Raw genomic sequence first — 22,222 nt, 5'->3', positions numbered from 1 at the left:
CATTACCTGAAATATAAATTCTGTTAAACACAAGCCATCCTAGTCTGTTTCAACATAGTTCTCAGGTTAAAAAATATCTATATATTTAAAAAAAAAAAAAAAAAAAAGATTTTTATATTTTTCTTGATCTAAAAGTTTCAAACAGTTTCTTAAAAAAAAAAGAGCTCAATTGCATTTAACCGCCAGTCTTGATGAGGTATCGGATATTTTGTATTTTGATGGTCATGGGCTCTTCCACTTCACTTGACACCTTCATTGTGATATTAATATGTTGCTGAAATGAAGAACCAGGTTGTTCAGCCCTCACCTAATCCCTCCCAAGTCCTATGAAACATATCCAGGCTTTCTCAGGATACATTATCACTTTTATTAGGTCAATGCTACCGATTGGTGGAGACGAACAGAGAAGACATGACTCAAGGGGAAATAACTATAAGGTATGTAATTAAAAAAAAATAAACTTAATTTGACCTTTTTTTTTGTTAATACAACTAAAAAGTCTATGTATTATCGAGTAAAGCATGTACAGTATTGTTGCCATGTTTATCGATACCATTATCGTATTTCATAGGAGCTTCAGACAATAGAATGTATTTTCTCAATTATATTCCACTCCGTATGTAATTTTTCAACTAGTGATAGCAAGATTAGGTACGATAATAAGAATTCTTTGTTGTCATCTTCTTTCTATCTATTTATTCATGGTGCTCTTCTTTTTCATCTTTTTCATTATTTTGACATACACCTATATTGCCCATGTCTTTGGCGTACGTTCGTGAAAGTCATGCGACTTCAAAATGTCTTCGAATTGATACAATTTCTTCTGCCCAAATAGATTTTCAGTGAAATATTCCACACTGGCTCTTCATACAATATTTATAAAGCATGTATCATGCATTATGCACGAATTCCTACCATATTTTTGTTAACCATTCTTTTTTTCTTATTGTTTTTTGCCAGATCCATGTTTCATCTTTTGCTGTTCTTAGGTCAGTTACCTAAATATTATATATATTTGTGTGTGTGTGTGTGTGTTAAGGTACAATATCAGTAACTCAATCAACTTAAAATTATGGTTTAGATTTAATAATTAAGTAAAAGTTTTGCTAAAGTGTGCATATATATATACATATATATATATATATGTATATATAAATGTAAAAGATAATATACTGTAAAAATATATTTAATAGGTAAAAGATAATATACTGTAAAAATAATAATAATAATAATAATAATAATAATAATAATAATAATAAATAATAATAAAAAGAATGCTTTTGTTGCTATAATCTCTAACTTTATTTAGAATACAGAACCAACATTTTGTCTTAAACAGGGTTCTGCACTACTGGGGTCTGTCGCTCTCGTCAGTATCATTTCATCAACGAGAATAAAACTTGGGCTGAAGCACAGAGATACTGCAGAGAGAATTACGTCGACTTAGCCAGTATTGATAATGCTAAAGAAGAGCTGGATCTTTTTAAAACAGTAGATATCAGGAACTACAGCCCAGTCTGGCTTGGACTATATGATGATCTGAACAGCTGGAAATGGTCCCTAGATGATGATGATGCTTTCTACCAGGAGGGAGACACAAGCTTTAGAAATTGGTATATACATAAACCAGGGAACTGGTATGAAAGCAGATTGTGTACAGTTTTATGGGGGTTTAATGGCATATGGCAAGAGACCCATTGCTCTGATGTACGTCCGTTCGTTTGCTTTGATGGTGAGTATAACAGATAGATATACAGTATAAATTGACTGATGTGAAATATGGTTTATTGTACTGTAGTTGCTAAACATAACAACTTTGTCTTTTAGGAAGGGTAAACACCAGTGAAAGGTATGTTGTGGTTAATCAATATATGAACTGGTCCGAAGCTCAGAGATACTGCAGAGAACATTACACAGATCTGACTAGTGTGAGGAACGAGACTGAGAACATGAAGCTAAGATCATTATTACATAATTATTTTGATTATTATACCGCTATCTGGATCGGCCTGTACAGAACAAGGTCTTGGTCGGATAGAAGCAACTCTTCTTTCAGCTACTGGAAACCTGGACAGCCAGATAATTATGATCAGAATGAATACTGTACTGCTGTGTCTTTTAATATTACCGATTCTGGGAAATGGACAGATGAAAACTGCAATCAAACGATTCCATTCTTCTGCTATAGAAGTGAGTGGCTTTTTGTATTGTTCCAAACAATTTTATATTCAACCTTTACAGATAAAAAGGATTAAACACTCATAAAGAATACAAACCAGGTATGTAATATAGCATTTTCCAACTAAAAGGACAGACGTAACTTCTATTTTTGTTGTGATTTTCTTGCAGTGTCATTATCATCCTCACGCGTATACCGCTTTGTAAATATAATTAGGAACTGGACTGAAGCACAGATGTACTGCCGAGAGAATTACACTGACCTGGCTACCATTGAGAACATGGGAGAAATGAACAAGCTCCTTAATGCAGTAAATAATAGCTACTCAGGTTTGGCCTGGATTGGATTATATGATGATCCGGACAGCTGGAGATGGTCTTTGGATGATGAGGACTTCTACAGTGAAGGAGAAAAGATGTTCACTGGGTGGTACCATGAACCTAATAACTACAACGGAAAAGAGCTGTGTGTGTTTATTCGTTCGGACGGGAAATGGGATGATGGAGATTGTAACAATTCTATGACTTTTATTTGCTATGACGGTGAGAAAATAGCAAAAACTTGGGTAGGATGAACTGTGTGAAATTTATGTTTTATTCAACATGATACTCCTCTATTACAGGAAGAAATGTAACAGAAGGTTACATCTGGGTTAACCAGTATATGTCCTGGGCAGAAGCTCAGCATTACTGCAGGCAGCGTTACACAGACCTGGCCAGTGTGAGGAATCAAGCAGACAATAAAAAAATCCTCAACCTCACAGGTGGTTCTTCTGCTTGGATTGGCTTATACAGGACCAGACTCTGGTCAGACCAGCACGAGTCTACCTATGAAAACTGGAGACCAGCCAGCCCATATATTCCAGAACAACCAGACAATGGATTATATGTTTTTCGGGAACAGGGCAATCAGCATTGCACAGCTGTATCACTTGGAGATTCTGGGCAGTGGACAGATGAGGATTGTTTAGCCACACTTCCTTTTATCTGCTATAACAGTGAGTTCATGTTTTCCTTCATCCCCTACACTAGTTGTCTTCAATCTTAGCCATAAAATTTTAGTTTGCCATCAGATGTTTATTCACAAAAAATAGGATTAGATTAGTTATTAGATTCAGTTATTTGTAATTAATACCAGCAAATAATAAAATATAAATATATAAATAAAATAAAAATAAATAAATAAACAAACAAATTAATAATAATAATAATAATAATAATAATAATAATAATAATACAATTCCTTATTTTTAATTTGTCTCCCTAAACATCTATATTTATTTCACACACACACACACACACACACACACACACACACACACACACACACACACACACACAAAGGGAATTGTTCATTTTTCTCTAGTTCGGGTTAGTCTAAAATATCTACAAAAAACATTTATTTGTTAGATAAACCAACATAATTCCAGGAAATATGTACAACAAATTATTCCAATAATTTTTTTAAATATAACAAAATTTTTAAAGAGTACACCGACTAAATCTTAAAGAATACACCAACTTCATTGATTTAATACACAGTAAGCAGGTACAATATAAAAATAGAAATGATTCTGTTGCATTTTTCAAATGGAAATGATAATTTCCATAAAGATAAACTGTTATATCATAAAACTGTGTGATTTTTTTTTATTTAATTGTTATAATTACAACATGCTTCTCATATCCATTCTGTGTTGTCAGAAATATAATTGCGTTATGTTCTGTTAATTGTTTTGTAAGAATTCTGCACAGGATCATTATGCACCCATCAGTATCACCTGCTTACTGATAATAAGACCTGGACTGAAGCCCAGACTTACTGCAGAGTGAATTATACTGACCTGGCCACCATTAATAACATGGAGGATATAGGAAGGATGCTTGACACAGCACATGGCACCTACTCTGGTTTAGCCTGGATCGGACTGTATGATGATCTGAACAGCTGGAAATGGTCTCTGGATGATGATCTTTTCTACAAGGAGGGAGAAAGAAGCTTTAGAAACTGGTTTCAATACAAACAGAGGAATTGGTTTGGAAATAGTTTGTGTGTATACTTTTCAGGTGTTGATGCAATATGGTGGGGAGCTTCTTGTTATACCACGATGCCATTCATTTGCTTTGATGGTGCGTACAGAATTCATACATATCTACATTACAAAATAATTAGTACTGTAGACTTTCTCTCTGAATTGTTCAAATTTATGGCTGACTTCTAAAACAGGAAGGGAAAATGCCAGTGAGAAGTATGTCCTTATTTATCAGTACCTGAATTGGACCGAAGCTCAGAGATACTGCAGAGAACATTACACAGATCTGACCAGTGTGAGGAACAAGGCCGAGAACCTGAAGATTAAATCGGTACTATATAATAATGATTATAGCAGCGACGTATGGATCGGCTTGTACGATACAAGGTCATGGTCAGATAAGAGCAACTCTTCTTTCAGCAACTGGAATACAGGGCAACCTGATAATTTTGGAGGAAATGAATACTGTACTGCTGTTTTCACTACATCTGGGAAATGGACAGATGAAGACTGTGGTCAAACTTTTCCCTTTTTTTGCTATAGTTGTGAGTACATTTCTGTTTTCTAACAAACATACATCTTATCTTACTTCCCTTCAAATTGTATAATTCACAATATTGTATTTTGTAGCAATGTCATCAATCTTTCATCAGTATTACTTTGTCAATGAAAATAAGACCTGGAGTGAAGCACAAAGATACTGTCGAGAGATTCACAGAGACTTGGCTACCATTGATAACATGGAAGAAATGATCAGTCTCCTTAACACAGTAAACGGAAGCTACACTGGTTTAGCCTGGATCGGACTGTATGATAATCTGGATGACTGGAGATGGTCTCTTGATGATGATGCCTTCTATATGGAGGACGAGCGAGAGTTCAGAGGATGGTACCATGAACCCAATAACTACAATGGAACAGAACTTTGTGTTTCCATGTATAACACAGGGGAATGGTTTGATCAACAGTGTAATCAGAGACTGGGATTTGTGTGCTATAATGGTAACTTTATTTCTTTCATAATCCATTTAATGATAGATGACCAGATAGTTCCAAAGTCAATTACATTTATAATCACACCTTCCAGTGTCACCCAAATGAGGATGAGGTTCCCTTTTAAGTCTGGTTCCTCTCAAGGTTTCTTCCTCTTGCATCTAAGGTAGTTTTTCCTTACCACGGTCACCTCAGTCACCTCAGACTTGTTCATTGGGGATAAACACAAACACATTTCATATGTCTAATGTTAATCTTGAACCTTTGAATAATACTAATCTTTATATAATATTAAACTTCCTGTACTATGGTTCTTCTGTTCTGTAAAGCTGCTTTAAGACAATATCCAAAGGGAAGTCGTGGCCTCTCTAATGGGGAGAAAAAAGGGGAAACTCTCTAATGGTTAGAGAGTTTGACTCCTAACCCTAAGGTTGTGGGTTCGAGTCTCAGGCCGGCAATACTACGACTGAGGTGCCCTTGAGCAAGGCACCGACATAACCAAGAAAAAAAAAAAAAAAATAATAATAATTTTGCTCCAGGTGTGTGTTCACAGTGTGTGTGTGTGTTCACTGCTGTTTGTGTGCACTTTGAATGGGTTAAATGCAGAGAACGAATTCTGAGTATGGGTCACCGTACGTAGCTGTATGTCAATGTCACGTCACTTAAAAGTGCTACACAAATACGTTTGAATTTTAAATTTAACTCGAAATTTCAACGTAATGAATTTCTGTAGCACAACTTTTGGCTACACAGCTTCACATTTATTATTTTCCTTGTTAGGGTTAGTGTAGTCAATGCATCTGTTTAAATATTCATTTCATATTACATCAAAGTATTAGGACAATGGTTTAAAAATGACTTATATAGAAATGGCTTAAATATTTACTGATGTAAGTGAAGATGCCTAAAGCACAATATTTTAAAAGAAGAATACATGTACATGAAGATATAAAAGTCTTCTTCAGCAATTGCCAGGGAAGTGGTAGCTCAATGTTCAAGGTGTTGGACTACTGGTTGGAAGGTTGTGAGTTCAAATCCCAAGCCCACTAAGCTGTCACTCTTGGACCCCAGAACAAGGCCCTTTACCCTCAATTGCTCAGCTTTATATATCAGTGTAAGCTGCTCTGAATAAGGGCATCTACCAAATGCTGTAAATGTTTTTATTTCATTATGACCATGACCATTATTTCATGATCAATCCCTTTACTTTGCTCTTGGTTAAAAGCAGTATTATCAGAAAATGTGACTTTTATTAATACATTGCTACACTACCTCAGGTACAAACAACACATATGTATGGATTTCTGAAAGAATGACTTGGGAAGAAGCTCAGAGTTTCTGCAGAGCAAAACACAAAGACCTGGCCAGTGTGAGGAATGAACCCGAGCTTCAGCAGATACTGAGCCTCACACATGGCTATGATGTGTGGATCGGTCTTTATAGGAACCGCTTATGGTCAGATCAAAGCAACTCGACTTTTGCTTATTGGAGAAAAGCGACTCAAGCACATGTAATAGCAGAACCTGATAATGGTTTGTATTCATTTGGACAATTTGGAAATCAACACTGCACCGCGATGGATTCTACTGGCAAATGGACTGACGAAAACTGCTCAGCCAGTTTCCCGTTCATTTGCTACAGTAGTGAGTAGTGAGCTCTTTTCTTTGTGATAATAAGAACTTAAAGCATTTTTATTATTTGTAAGAATCTTTTCAATTAACTTCTGAATGCAGTCACATCTGAATGGCTAAAAACCTGCTATAACATTTTTTTGTTCATATAAATGCTAACTATGTTGTCATTTTCTTCTTGCAGTATCTACTCCAGGTAAGAAAAAGCATCTTCTTAAAGCTACATATTTCGATTATTTTTTTTTTTTTGGAGTAGATTTAACATTCAACTGAGGAAAAATAATTGTTTCAATAATCTGTTAACGATAAAAAGGCGTGAACAGTATTTTCAACTTTAGACATGAGATAATAAAATGTTTATTTTGTAAAATAAAACACAAAATGTTTTGCTTGAAGCAATGCGTATTGTGTAAAACATATAGATGTCAAACATTGTGTTCTTGTGCTGACTCTGTGATACAATATATTTATCACAGGTGCATTGATAGGACTGCAAATGAAAATTAAAGTTAAGGGAAACATGCTAGACTCTCAGATTAAAGAACTGGTGATGATGCAAGTAAGTAAATATATCATATAAATATAGCTATGTTATATTTATTATTTTTGTGATCAACTTTTTATAATTCAGTTTTAACACAAGATGTACGCTTTACTTTGTTCCATGTCTAGTCATATATTTATATTCAAGTATATATAACAAACATCATATTTAAACTATATACAATTGCCAAAGTCTTAAAACGAAGATAAATAAACGAATATATACAATAAATACAATGACATTAGTGTCGCTGTTAAGACCCATTTAGATTATGTGCTAGCCCTGAGGGAATATAGGCGATTTTATATGTGCAGCAATAATATTATCCCAAATGTCCAGAGTTGTGCTTCGTGCTTTATGGATGACAGTCAATGATCTCTTTATAAGAATATCTCTGAATATTTAGTTTTTTTTTTTAATAATGTGTAGTAATTACAGTAAACAAAAGGAAATAAGAACATATCTCTTGTCTAATAAAAAGCTAAAGTTTTATGATGCTTTTCTATGAATGATTTGCTTTTTTTTTGTTGCCAGCTTCAACAAGAACTGATCAGACTGGGGTTGTCAAGGAAGGTCACTTTAAGAGTGACAAACATCCATAAGATCAGCCTGTGAAGAAGAAAAGGCATTCCAATGTCATAACTACATTCAGAACTGTTCCAGGATTTGTGCTGATTCATTCATTCATTCATTCATTCATTCATTCATTCATTCATTCATTTTATTTGGTTCTTGTATGATGTTTAATCTTTTAAATAAATAATTTCCAAATATGAAAAATTAAAATTATGGATATAGCGTATGTGTGTGTGTGTATGTGTGTGTGTTTTAAAGATAATTTAATAGCATTAAATTAAATTACCTTGGTAGCTCAACATTGATATGATGTATTAATTTGTTTTATTAATACATCATATCAATGTTGAGCTATCAAGGTATTTTATAGGTCCAAAAAATATATTTTTTAATTTACCAGAATTAAGTCACTATGACTATGACCGCTGCTTTACACCAAAACAAATAACTCATGGAAATTAATGGCAGAGTTTAAAATATTTAGTATTTTATCATGTACATCCTATCCCCATATTTTACTTAAGTGGAAATTTCTAGCACTAAGAATTCAAATTAATGTTTATAATGATAAATCTGCTAAATATTAAGGGTTGAATTACGATACATCATAATAAGCACCTTAATATGCTATAATTCATCTGACTAGATTGTCTTTACTGTCATGACAAGCTTTCAATGTTTTATAGAGTAATTAGTCATATTTTCCTCTTTCCTAGTGCTTATTATCTTATTTTACATTATATTAACACTATGTTTGTATCCTATTGTTTCTCTTGTGTTCAGCCACACGTTGTATTATCTCTACATTCGCTCTACACAAGGTTCATTCCGAATCACACTGGCAACTGGAGCTCTTTGGCTTTACTCGTTATGTGTAGGGTGGTTTATTTGAGGTTGCCTGCTTTTTCTACATTGTTTTGATGAAAACATTCACCATGAGTGTCTCCAAAGCAAATTGCAAACAAGACCTCTAAGTAAAAAAATAAAAAAAATAAGTAAAATTGTAATGAAGTACATTTCACAGAAATGTGTTTCTCATGCTGTTTTTTTAGTTGTGTGCTTCCACTTGGCTACACAGGAGAAGACTAACACTTGTTCACAGTTTGTGCCTCATGTGCTACCAGCACTGCTCAACTGGTTCCACCATCTCTCAGGGTAAGAGGCAAGTATACTATAAGACTCTTCTCTGTTCTGGCACCAAGGTGGTTTAATGAACTTCCCCTAGGGGTCCGGACAGCTGAGTCACTGGCTATTTTCAAATGGCGGTTGAAGACCTACTTTAACTAGCACTTTTCCCCCTATCTTTTGCATTTAAAAACAAAACAAAACAAAAAAAACCTTTGAAACTTTTTTCATTGTAACTCTGAACAATGTTTTAAACTCATGGTATCTTAAGTATGTAACCTAGTGAACCAGCATTAATGTATCCAATGATAGAGATTTAAGCACTTATCTACGTCGCTCTGGATAAGGGCATCTGCCAAATGCTGTAAATGTAAATGTAAATGTAAATGTGCTAACAGAACCATATGCTATGACTAATATTAGCTCCAGGTTCCTGGTTTTAATCAGTTAAGTTATTGGCTACTTATTGTTGTATTCACGTGTCTCGTGTTACACCCTCTTTATTGTTGGTACCCTATAATTTTCTCATTGTTTCTCATATTTCCTGTAATTCCAAACCAGTTTTTACTTGTTTCCTCACATTCTGATTAATGATTTGCAAAAATACTTTTTCTTTTAGTCATGACATTTTTTATGACTAAAAAACTTCAGTTTTACAGATAATGTAATGTACATTATCTGTCGATCTCTTATTTCGTTCTTTCTTTCTTTCTTTCTTTCTTTCTTTCTTTCTTTCTTTCTTTCTTTTTATTTAAGAATCTGCTAGGTGTATTTAAGTTTAGCTCTACGTGTGTCCGATTACGAATTCTTGTCGTCAAGTTGGTGTCATGTTACCCCGAAAGCACAAAATAACAGGTTTTAAACAATAGACTACGGAATCTGTATCTCAGTATTACCAGAAATAGAAAAAAAAAATAAATGGGAAACCTGACAATACAACTGAAGTACTTTCTGTAAATACAGGCCACCCTAGACTGACTTCCTCATACCTCTCTCATTGAGTTAAATCGACATGTAGGAATATTTTCTACGTTCTTAATTTTTTTTATCTTAACGTATTGAAATTTGTATCAGTTTTCTCTGGGAAAAAAAAAGTCCTGATTGATTGACAAGATTCTTGAGGTCCCAAGTATTTTGTACTTCTGCTTTGATGATCGTGGACTTTTTCACTTCATGTTGGCACATCCCACCAAATCCCTCCCACATCCTGTGATACTTATACCTGCTTGCCCAGTAGACGTTATCCAGTTACTTTAGCTCAGAACAACAAATTGGTGGAAAGCAAAGATTAGGAAACGAATCAAGAGCAGAAAAGAATGAGGTAAATACACACATACACACTCACACATATACACATAAGGAATCTTAGATGACTTTAGATTCATTTGTTTTTTTTCTTATTTTTCAGAGCCATGTTTCATCTTTTGCTGCTCTTAGGTCAGTAACCTAAAATTTGTGCATGTTTGTCTGTATTTCGTAAACCCAATGATCTTCTTTTCAAAAATTCATTATTATTCATTGCGACATATTTATTACTTCAGATAACAATAATAACCATCATCATCATCATCGTCATAATAACACATTCGTTAATGATAGTTTAACACAACTTAATTTCACTTGTTATAAACGGGGTATTAATACAGTATAATACTTCATTACAAATTGTATTTGGAATGCAATACTATCATTTTGTTTTGAACAGGGTTCTGCAGTACTGGGATCTGTTTTTCTCGTCAGTATCACTTCATTAAAGAGAATAAAACTTGGGCTGAAGCACAGAGATACTGCAGAGAGAATTATGTTGACTTAGCCAGTATTGATAATGCTAAAGAAGAGCTGGATCTTATTAAAATGACAGATATCAGGAATAGCACAAAAACCTGGATAGGACTATATGATGATCTGAACAGCTGGAAATGGTCTCTGGATGATGATTCTTTCTACAAAGATGGAGAGAAAAGCTTTAGAAACTGGTATATAATGAAACCAAGCAACTGGAATGGAAAAAGTTTGTGTGCATCAATGGGGGGTTATAATGGAGTATGGCAGGCGGTGTATTGCTCTACGACCCTTCAATTCATTTGCTTTGATGGTGAGTATAGAAGATATCTGTATTTAAATTTAAAAGGTTTTTCTATAAGGTGTTACAAAAGGTTCCTTATCTTTTAGGAAGAATAAATGGCAGTGAAAGATACGTCCTAGTTAATGAGCTCATGACCTGGACTGAAGCTCAAAGATACTGCAGAGAACATCACACTGATCTGGCCAGTGTAAGAAGTGAAGCTGAGGACCAGAAGATAAGACTGTTATATAATACTTATAATTTCTATAACTCTCTTTGGATCGGCCTGTACAGAACCAGGTCTTGGTCGGATAGAAGCAACTCTTCTTTCAGCTACTGGAAACCTGGACAGCCAGATAATTATGATCAGAATGAATACTGTACTGCTGTGTCTTTTAATATTACCGATTCTGGGAAATGGACAGATGAAAACTGCAATCAAACGATTCCATTCTTCTGCTATAGAAGTGAGTAGATTTGTTATTAATTAATATAATATAATATAATAATATAATCTTTATTACGAAAGCACTGGAGCATTTTTCATCAAAAAAGAACATCCAAGAACATCCTAAATCACATTTTATTTTATTTTATTTTTTTTAGCAATGTCATCAACATCCTCCCGTGTGTATTATTTCGTTACCAAGAATAAGACCTGGACTGAAGCACAGATGTACTGCCGAGAGAATTACACTGACCTGGCTACCATTGAGAACATGGGAGAAATGAACAAGCTCCTTAATGCAGTAAATAATAGCTACTCAGGTTTGGCCTGGATTGGATTATATGATGATCCGGACAGCTGGAGATGGTCTTTGGATGATGAGGGCTTCTACAGTGAAGGAGAAATGATGTTCACTGGGTGGTACCATGAACCTAATAACTACAACGGAAAAGAGCTGTGTGTGTTTATTCTTTCGGACGGGAAATGGGCTGATGGAGATTGTAGCAATTATATGACTTTTATTTGCTATGACGGTGAGAAAATCTCAAAAACTTGGGTAGGAAGAACTGTGTGAAATTTATGTTTTATTCAACATGATACTCCTCTATTACAGGAAGAAATGTAACAGAAGGTTACATCTGGGTTAACCAGTATATGTCCTGGGCAGAAGCGCAGCATTACTGCAGGCAGCGTTACACAGACCTGGCCAGTGTGAGGAATCAAGCAGACAATAAAAAATTCCTCAACCTCACAGGTGGTTCTTCTGCTTGGATTGGCTTATACAGGACCAGACTCTGGTCAGACCAGCACGAGTCTACCTATGAAAACTGGAGACCAGCCAGCCCATATATTCCAGAACAACCAGACAATGGATTATATGTTTTTTGGGAACAGGGCAATCAGCATTGCACAGCTGTATCACTTGGAGATTCTGGGCTGTGGACAGATGAGGATTGTTTAGCCACACTTCCTTTTATCTGCTATAACAGTGAGTTCACTTTTCTTTTGCTTTAAATAACTTCAGTCGTACTGGTTTAAAAGTCTAAAGGTTCCTTGAATCGTTGCGATTTTTCAAATCCAGGTTTTTATAGATGAACAAATTAAAAGATGTAAACAATAACATCTATCAGTGAGAACTGCATTCATAGGAATTTTAATTGATATAAAAACACACACCCACATATTAAAAAATGTTCTAATTCCTATAATGTATACCAATTTCTAGTGAACTAAGTTTAATAATAAAAATTTATAATAATAAAATGCATTGTACATGCATGGATAGCATTAGACCAGAATGTTTAAACTTTTATTGCTGATTTTATATATATATATATATATATATATATATATATATATATATATATATATATATATATATATGTATATATATATAATCATCACATTGTGCTTTTTTACTTATATTTTTTATTTGCAAAATATTTGCAATACACTTTGGATTTTCTATGTAATTACTACAGGATATATATTTATGTTTGTCTCTTAATTGTTTTGTAAGAATTCTGCACAGGATCATTATGCACCCATCAGTATCACCTGGTTACTGATAATAAGACCTGGACTGAAGCCCAGACTTACTGCAGAGTGAATTATACTGACCTGGCCACCATTACTAACATGGAGGATATAGGAAGGCTGCTTGACACAGTACATGCCACCTACTCTGGTTTAGCCTGGATCGGACTGTATGATGATCTGAACAGCTGGAAATGGTCTCTGGATGATGATCTTTTGTACAAGGAGAGAGAAAGAAGCTTTAGTAACTGGTATATAGGCAAACCGATGCATTGGTTTGGACATAGTATGTGTGTATACTTTTCAGGTTTTGATGCAACATGGTGGGAAGCACCTTGTTATTACATGATGCCATTCATTTGCTTTGATGGTGAGTACTGCAGTCATACATTACATGCTTTTGAACCAAATTAGTATAGTACACGATCTCTCTGACTCGATAAATATTACTCTCTATTTTAGGAAGGAGAAATGCTACTGAACGCTATATCTTTGTTCATCAGTACTTGAGCTGGACTGATGCTCAGAGGTATTGCAAAGAAATATACACAGACCTGATCAGCGTAAGGAACAAGGCTGAGAACGATAGAATAAGATCATTACTCCATCATTATTATTTGTACAATGTATGGATCGGCCTATACAGAACATCGTACTGGTCAGATAAGAGCAACTCCTCTTTTAGCAACTGGAATCCAGGACAGCCTGATAATTCCGGACAGAACGAACACTGTACTGCTTTTCTTACTAAGTCTGGGACATGGACGGATGAAATCTGTGGTAAAACCTTTCCGTTCTTCTGCTACAGAAGTGAGTAGATTTCTGTTTTGTAATAATAATTGAAAAAAAATACTTTTTTAACTCCAGTCTATAACGTGTTTAATTATTTTGTTATGCTTCTCTAGCAACATCATTCGTCCCTCATGAGTACCACTTTATTAATAAAAATAAGACCTGGACTGAAGCACAGAGATACTGCAGAGAGAATTACACTGATCTGGCTACTACTGATAACATGGAGGACGTGAACACACTCCTTAACACAGTAAATGGCAGCTACTTAGGTTTAGCCTGGATTGGACTGTATGGTGATCTGGGCAGCTGGAGATGGTCTTTAGATGATGATACCTTCTATAAGGAGGGTGAAAGAGACTTCAGAGGATGGTATCAGGAGCCAAATAACTACAATGGAAAAGAACTGTGTGTTTCCATGCGCTACACAGGGGAATGGTTTGATCAGCAGTGTACACAGATTTTGGGATTTGTTTGCTATAATGGTAAGTTCTGAAAATATTTGTTATCTAACCCATTGTTTAATTCATGTTTAATTACAGTGCATATGCGGCTCAAAATTAGTTCTCAACATAGTTATTTGTATAGCTCATGGTTTTTATCTAGCAAGAAAGTATTTTATAAATCATCTAACAAGCATATAACCCAATGTGACATAATGGACAAGATTAGCTTAACCAAGCTAAATTAATCGCTAGTGCTTAAAACAATATTTTTTTTCATAGCTAAATGTGCATTATATCAAATGTACATTACAAGTATGATTTTAAGAAATTTTGCAAAATTAGAACTAAAGAATTTCATATATCCATTTTCAATAAATGCATTTTATTAAAAGTTAGCAGTTACTAGAAGCTATGTCATTTTACAACAATTTAACCTTACCTTTTTTTTTTTTTTTTTTTTTTTTTTTTTACTTTTTGGTTAACACTGCAGATCAAATCTTTTTGCTTTCATCCAAGTATAGTAGATCCCTTAGTTAGAAAACACCCCCAGTTAGAAAACAATGATGTAGAACCCAAACCAGCTATCGTTTTAATGAATTCTAGTCACTGAAATGAGGATGAGGTTCCCTTTTGAGTCTGGTTCCTCTCAAGGTTTCTTCCTCTTCCATCTAAAGGAGTTTTTCCTCCCCACAGTTCTCTCAGTCACCTCAGGCTTGTTCATTTGGGATAAATACAAACACATTTCAATATAATTCTAATACTAATCTTGAACTTTTATATAATTTTAATCTTTGTATAACATTAAACTTTTTTGTACTATAATTCTTATCTTCTGTAAAGCTGCTTTGAGACAATGTCTATCATTTAAATTGTCTATTGTTTATTGTTAAATTGAATTGAATGCATTAATCTTAACCTCAGGTACAAACAACGAGTATGTGTGGGTTTATCTGAGAAAGACTTGGCAAGAAGCTCAGAGTTTCTGTAGAGCTTATCATACAGACTTGGCCAGTGTGAGGAATGAAACAGAACTTCGGAGTATACTGAGCGTAATGCAGGGCGACTACGCAGTATGGATAGGTCTGTATAGGAGCCGACTGTGGTCAGATCACAGCAACTCAACTTTTACATACTGGAGACCAGAAATTCAAGGATACTATATATCCGAACCGGATAATGGTTTGTATGTCTATGGCCTGCCTGGAAGCCAACAATGCACATCGATGGATTCTACTGGCAAATGGACCGATGAAAACTGCTTCGAAATTTTCCCTTTCCTTTGCTACAGTGGTGAGTTTATTTTATCTTTCCTGTGAGAACATAAGAATATAAAATATTTCTAAGCATATAGTGTATAAATCTAGATGTTACACATGTTCTATAAATGTTTTTAATGTCTTGTTTTTTTTTTACTCGTGTAGAATCTATTCCAGGTAAGAAAAAGGATGTTTTTTTTGCAAACTTTACTTTACTACATTTTTGATCAAATAAAATTTCACCAATCATCAAATATGACGTAAACACAACTTGCTTAAAGCAATGTATGTGATGCCAAAACTTTTTGTGCAGTTGTGAAGCATTGTGTGATTGTGATTATTCTATAATACGATACTTTTATAACAGGTGTTGTGATAGGACTGCAAATAAAAATTAAAGTTCAAGGAAACATGCAGGAATCTCAGGTTAAAGAGTTGGTGTTGATGCAAGTGAGTAACATTTCTGCCTATCGTTAATCTAACACAGCTCTTTAATGTCATTTTTTACTCTTTATAGATGTCTAACAAAATTTAATTCATTTTGTTTATGAGGTGATTTTTTTTTATTAGTGACTCTCATTTTTTCTCAGTTTCAACAAGAATTTATCAGACTAGGGATGTCAAAGAACATCAAAATGAGAGTGAGAAACATCCGTAAGATCGGCCCATGAAAGAGGGAAATATCATTTATTGCTTCCTTTATTCTTTCCTTCATTTATTTCATTTATTCATTTGGAACTGGGTGTGAAATGCTGTACATTTTTTTTTCAGTACAGATCTACTGAAATATCAGAATAAAATGATATATGTACATATTCAAATGAAATGAATCTCACCAACATAGATTTATTTCAAATAAAACTCAGCTTGATTAATAATTTAAAAAATGTATGTTAGGAATAAAAATGTAATAATTTTATGAAGAAATTTTTAAATCTTTTTTGAGTTTTAATAAAGCATGTCTAAGCTTTGTTTATACAATATATTGTATACAATATATTTTTATTTGATGAAAATGAGGTATTTTTGGTTGTATTTTGGCTGTCTTGTTTAACCTGATTAAACAAAGTGAATAAAATACTTTAAATTGGGATTGTCTTTTTTGTGCTGTGTAGAGTAATGGGGAAAGGAATAGGATTGGACACACATATGAACACAATATATAACTGGACATTAGTGATTTTTTTATATATATGTTTTCAAATATTTCACAATGAGAATTCCTCATTTTTATCATCAATACCAGGAGACTGGTATTACCAGGATACCAGGAGACTGGTAAAATCACAGACAGTAGAAACGCAGTAACTTTCACAGTCCTTTATTTTTTCATTGCTTTAATGAGAATTTGGTTGTTTAGTATCATTTTATTCTTTATGTTCCTAGACTAAAGAACCCTTTGCCATTATTTTGCATGGTAAATAACAGATATTATTTCATACTAGATATATTACTATTTTGTTCATTTGTAGTAATGTAACAAATTGTCAATTGTTTTCCTTAAATAACTATTTTAATTCATATGAATCTTCATAAATTGCTGTGGTATTTGAGGAATAAAACACTTCAGGATGTCATATAAGATCATATCTCTTCATCATATCTCTTATTTTATTCCTTACTTGCAAACGCAAACTAATTGCAAAGGTCATGGATGGGTATTCTGTTAGAAATACACTATCTGGAAAAAAGTTCATAGATACATGACTATTATATAGGAGCCTTCAGAAAAAAAATAAATAAATGGAAGCACAAAGTTATATAGAATATCTTTGTATGCTTGGCTGGAATTGAAATGAAAATACTGGAACGTTCATGAATAGTGAGGCTCATAAGCACTGATCAAACCTTACTAATGCTCATGTGGATGAATGAATAAATCCAGCCGTTTTCCAAAATTTAATGGAAATACTTACCTGAAGAGCGGAGCATATACTCACAGCAATGTGGGGACTAAATCTAGAATGGGATGCTTTAAACTCTATAGCCAGCATTGATCCATTCAGTATTCTTCAAGCTCTTGGTTTGATCCGGTGAAATTTTCCCGGCTCTGCTTTATGTTAATCCCTGCACTACAAGATGTAGACGAGGCAACGAAACTTACATTTATATGAAAGTACATTTGCAAAATTTCTTCGTAAGGTTAACAGGGACGTCTTAAGGAAGGTGGATGCCTCCCAGAGTAAAAAAATCCAGACTCAAATCCGAGGATAGCAACACGAACAGGGAATTTACTGTATTTAAAAGCAACAAAACTACAACACATTGCAAACATGAAACCAACAACAGGAAACTAGTAACCAGAAAAACAGGAAACCAAACCCGGGAGACAAAAGACACAAGGACTCAAGGAAGCAAAACCACACACAAGATAACAGGTATAAATAGGAATACTAATCGGAGACGTAAGCACAGAACGTAAACAAAAACACATGGTAAATGAAACACAAACGAACACTACCGGAACACCCCCTAATGTTCCTGCAGGGAATTGCACAAACGTGACCCTGATACTTGTAGCAAGACCGTTAACACCTCATCTGTTAATCTACATGCTTGGATTACATCCTGTAGTGCTGAACAAATGTGAACATTTCTGCGCATTGAATGTTCTTAAGCTGAATGCCTGTCTCACAGATTTGTACAGTGCCAGTAAGGTTTGAGTGAACTCAATTAAGGGTAGACAGCCTCACAAGGAGAAGAATGAGAAAGAAGTTAGGCATAAAGGATTTAATAATACCTTTTGCTATGAAATTGCCTCACTGCTAAAACCTGCCATTCTATTTCAAAGAGACGGTGTGCTATTTATGGTCATTTCATACTACACTTCACTACAAGAGCTTTTCAGTTTGCTCTATGAGTGGATATGTCTGGATGTACAGTATGTAGCATATTATGTTTTTTTTCTTCTCACTGACATCATTAGACCTGTAAAAATATACAATAGGATATAATATTCTGTCAGAATCCTGGAGCATCAAATGGATTGTGTTTGTTTGCCTGCGCAACTTTATTCAATGACGCATTTACCATCTTTGGGTGTGTTAGCAAATTTATGTAAATTTTTGTAATATAATAAATGGAGCATTTTATTGTTGCGTCAAGATCAAACAAATGAACTGAATTATTGATGAATTAATGAGTTGAACTAATATGGGTTTTAATTTCAGTCAATTTCAGGGGGAAAAACAAATAGAAAGAAACTGAGTAATATGATAGCACGTTTTGGTACGCATAAAAATATTTCCACTGAAAGTCAGGCTTTGGTGTGCTCTGGGAAATGGAGTTTGCTGTAGATGTACTTTCACACTCAGCATTTGATAGACCCTTATCTAGATCGACTTACTTTTTAAGGGCCTTACTCAGGGGCCCAGCAGTGGCAGCTTGGTTGACCTAGGATTTGAACTTACAACCTTCTGATTGTTCATCCATGACCTACCACTGCTTTATACAGGTCAGGGTTGCAGTGAGTCTTGGACAACTGGATGGCAAGGTAGAGTTAACATTTACCAGTTACTAAAGCTGTAACTAAGTGTTCTTATAATATAAGCTAGGATAAAATAGAACTTTATTAATCCCAAAATAAATTATTTTTGCTTCAGAGTACAACATAGAAATAAGTTATTGATACTGTACATAATATATAGTAAAAATTCAGTATCTGTATTTCAACAAATTTAAATCAATATCAATAATTTATCTACTTCATATAGTTAAACTTACTTTTTTGAACCATCCTCATTTCCAAATTGCAGTCTTAAAGACCCAAAATGGTAAACGGTCCTTTAACACCAATTACGACTTCCGGGAAGAAGATCAATTTAAGAAACAATGTAGAATACAGAAGCTTTAATCCCCCATGACTTCACACTCGGGATATAATACTGTTTCTGGCAACCCATTTATCTGTGTTAACATGATAGGAGTTGAGAGGTTGTGAATTGCCTGACACCCATTGTCCCTGGGAGATACTCTCCCATTACAGAGAATTAAAAATAAAGCAGAGCCTTATCAGGGAATCAGGTGGAAAGAAGCCAGACTGAAAAAGGTCTCTACAAATGGATGCTCCATCTCAATTGACAGCAAGCTGCTGACTAGGGATTCAGATTGTGATAGAGAGCTGAATGTGCTTTTGCATTTTCATTTAAAATCTTTCACTCCATCTGTCTTATTATACTTCGTTATCTGGAAATATTTGCTCATTCGTGTGTGCCTGTGTGTGCATAATTGGAAGCAAATAACTAAATAATGCAAGAGAACTGTTAATAAGCTTAGTAATGTGGTGCTTTATTTTTGTGCGTTGAAACGTTCCTCATTAAGATTTTCCAGCGCACTGAGTTTAAAAAAGAAGAACGAAGTTCTCCGTTCACTGCAACTTCACCAGCCTTCTCTAGCTTTGCCTGTATATGAAGTTCACATTTGATTAGCCTGAGGTTATTGGCTAAATGTCAAAACTGCAAAGTTTTTCAAATCTTCTCTCTATACCGAGCCGTATTCAGTGTTTGCTGACTGATGTTCAAAAGATGCATCAGTGCTTATGTGTGGATTTCTGGATGGCTTGTTCAGATGATTAAACCTCAGAGATAAAGAGGTAAATGAAAAGAAATACTAATATGATGAAATAGAATTAAAACAAACATGATAGTAGTCCACTTTCTGAGAAGGCTGAAGGAGGTCCTTCAACTTCAATCTTCAACAAGATGTTCTGAAGAAGATGTTCTACGAGTCTGTGCGATCTTTTATGCTGTTGCATTCTGGAACAGTAGACTGAAGGTAGATGATGCCAGCATGCTGAACAAACGTATCTGTAGGGAAGGTGATGTTGTGGAAGTGGAGTTGGTCTTTCTGAGTGTAGTGTCAGAAAGAAGGATAACTGGACATCTCAGACAACACCTTCCACCGAATACAGGAGTGCATTTAGTCGCCAACTCATTCAGTCAAGGTGCTCAGAGCGACAAAGTAAATCCTTCCTACCTGTGTCCATCGGTCTGTACACTCACCGGCCATTTTATTAGGTACACCTGTCCAACTGCTCGTTAACGCAAATTTCTAATCAGCCAATCACATGGCAGCAACTAGACATGGTCAAGACGATCTGCTGCAGTTCAAACTGAGTGTCAGAATGGGGAAGAAAGGTGATTTAAGTGACTTTGAACGTGACATGGTTGTTGGTGCCAGACGGGCTGGTCTGAGTATTTCAGAAACTGCTGATCTACTGGGATTTTCACGCACAACCATCTCTAGGGTTTACAGAGAATGGTCTGAAAAAGAGAAAATATCCAGTGAGCGGCAGTTCTGTGGGCGCAAATGCCTTGTTGATGCCAGAGGTCAGAGGAGAATGGCCAGACTGGTTCGAGCTGATAGAAAGGCAACAGTAACTCAAATAACCACTCGTAACAACCGAGGTATGCAGAAGAGCATCTCTGAACGCACAACATGTCGAACCTTGAGGCGGATGGGCTACAGCAGCAGAAGACCACACCGGTACTAGTAAGGTGTACCTAATAAAGTGGCCGGTGAGTGTATAATTCCTCACTACAACAACAGATCTCACTGTGCAAATACACCTTTACTGGTATATTTATTTAGATCCTAGCTTTATTTCTGTATTTTTTTTCTCTACAGTATGTTATCTTGTGTCTGTATTTTTGTATTCTTATTTTGTTGAATTGGAGCTGCAATAACGAACCCAATCTGACGATGACTCTGATGATGTGTTTGGACCAGCAAGGGAAATCTACTTGTGTGATCTGCACAGATTTTGCTTTTATTTTTTAATTAATTTGCAACCATCTTCTCACTGCTCTTTCAAGATCTGCCTACATTTTGCACTCAAATATCCCTTCAGTGACTACAGCAATTAATCATTACGAATAGAATATTTAAGTGCCTTAATTTTCTAGCATGTACCTATCAAGTAAAAATGTCAGCCATCTCATATCTGGTGCTGTGCTAGAAGTAAACAGGAAAACTTGAGTCAAGTAAACAGCTGCATTAAGAACCGACCCAGTAGCATCATTAATCTTTTATGCTTTGTGTTTGTGTGCTTAATGTCAGAACAATCATGTAGGCATCTGGTCAGAACATAAGCTCGATTATAAACAGTTTTCCATTCCTGTGTTGGAAAGAAAGGCACAATGATGGAACGATATCGAACTGAGCAGGCAAAACAAATGAAGAGATCTTGAGAAATAGAAAGATTTAACTGATGATAATTTTGATGAATTATGAACATTGTGATTTTAAACAAGCCAGCTGGGAGACTAAATTAATTCAGCTCAGCTTGATGTATATTATTTGGTTGTTATGCTTTGCGGGAATCTAGAGTATGCCATCGATCGCTGTGCTTTTGATATTTTTTTTATTCGACAGTGTTATATATTATAGAACACAGCATAGGCAGTTTTCCTATATGCAGTATTGATCATAAACATTTGGGATAAGAAGAATTAGGGTTTGCCACACCACATAAATATTTGGCTCTTAAAAAGGCTCTTCCTGCATCTGAACATTCAGATTTAGCTGGCAATACATCTTTCTGGCTACATTTTCATGTGACACAACTCACGTCAAAGTGAAGTACAGTCTTGATGTACCTA

General features: G+C 34.9%; 2 protein-coding genes across 2 annotated transcripts; both read left to right on the top strand.

Moving 5' to 3' along the window:
* The first annotated feature begins 411 nt into the window (after positions 1-411).
* LOC132860365 (macrophage mannose receptor 1-like) lies at positions 412-9,044 on the top strand. Its single transcript, XM_060891553.1, has 13 exons — positions 412-437; positions 961-989; positions 1,340-1,613; positions 2,396-2,721; positions 2,802-3,176; positions 3,922-4,308; positions 4,406-4,756; positions 4,842-5,213; positions 6,482-6,847; positions 7,020-7,031; positions 7,312-7,394; positions 8,739-8,776; positions 9,008-9,044. Exons 1-13 carry the CDS (start codon positions 412-414, stop codon positions 9,042-9,044), a joined length of 2,676 nt encoding a protein of 891 aa, XP_060747536.1.
* A 1,448-nt stretch (positions 9,045-10,492) lies between these two features.
* On the top strand, positions 10,493-16,372 carry LOC132860363 (C-type mannose receptor 2-like). Its single transcript, XM_060891551.1, has 11 exons — positions 10,493-10,517; positions 10,786-11,179; positions 11,257-11,612; positions 11,752-12,126; positions 12,207-12,581; positions 13,113-13,499; positions 13,592-13,939; positions 14,035-14,406; positions 15,289-15,657; positions 15,979-16,073; positions 16,214-16,372. The coding sequence occupies exons 1-11, from the start codon at positions 10,493-10,495 to the stop codon at positions 16,292-16,294; spliced, it is 3,177 nt and encodes a 1,058-aa protein (XP_060747534.1). The 3' UTR covers positions 16,295-16,372.
* Positions 16,373-22,222: the final 5,850 nt, after the last annotated feature.

The sequence above is a fragment of the Tachysurus vachellii genome, chromosome 17, assembly GCF_030014155.1.
Source record: "Tachysurus vachellii isolate PV-2020 chromosome 17, HZAU_Pvac_v1, whole genome shotgun sequence".
NCBI lineage: Eukaryota > Metazoa > Chordata > Actinopteri > Siluriformes > Bagridae > Tachysurus > Tachysurus vachellii.
Note: the sequence above shows the minus strand (reverse complement) of the source record. Positions and strands in the feature narration are given on the sequence as shown.

Excerpts from the sequence above, each read along its gene's own strand:
- LOC132860365 (XM_060891553.1), top strand. The coding sequence starts at position 412 with ATGACTCAAGGGGAAATAACTATAAG. Across the intron at positions 4,757-4,841 it reads TCCCTTTTTTTGCTATAGTT|CAATGTCATCAATCTTTCAT; the intron begins GTGAGTACATTT and ends TGTATTTTGTAG. Across the intron at positions 7,395-8,738 it reads AAGAACTGGTGATGATGCAA|CCACACGTTGTATTATCTCT; the intron begins GTAAGTAAATAT and ends TCTTGTGTTCAG.
- LOC132860363 (XM_060891551.1), top strand. The coding sequence starts at position 10,493 with ATGTTTCATCTTTTGCTGCTCTTAG. Across the intron at positions 11,180-11,256 it reads TTCATTTGCTTTGATGGTGA|AATAAATGGCAGTGAAAGAT; the intron begins GTATAGAAGATA and ends TCTTTTAGGAAG. Across the intron at positions 12,127-12,206 it reads GACTTTTATTTGCTATGACG|GAAGAAATGTAACAGAAGGT; the intron begins GTGAGAAAATCT and ends CCTCTATTACAG.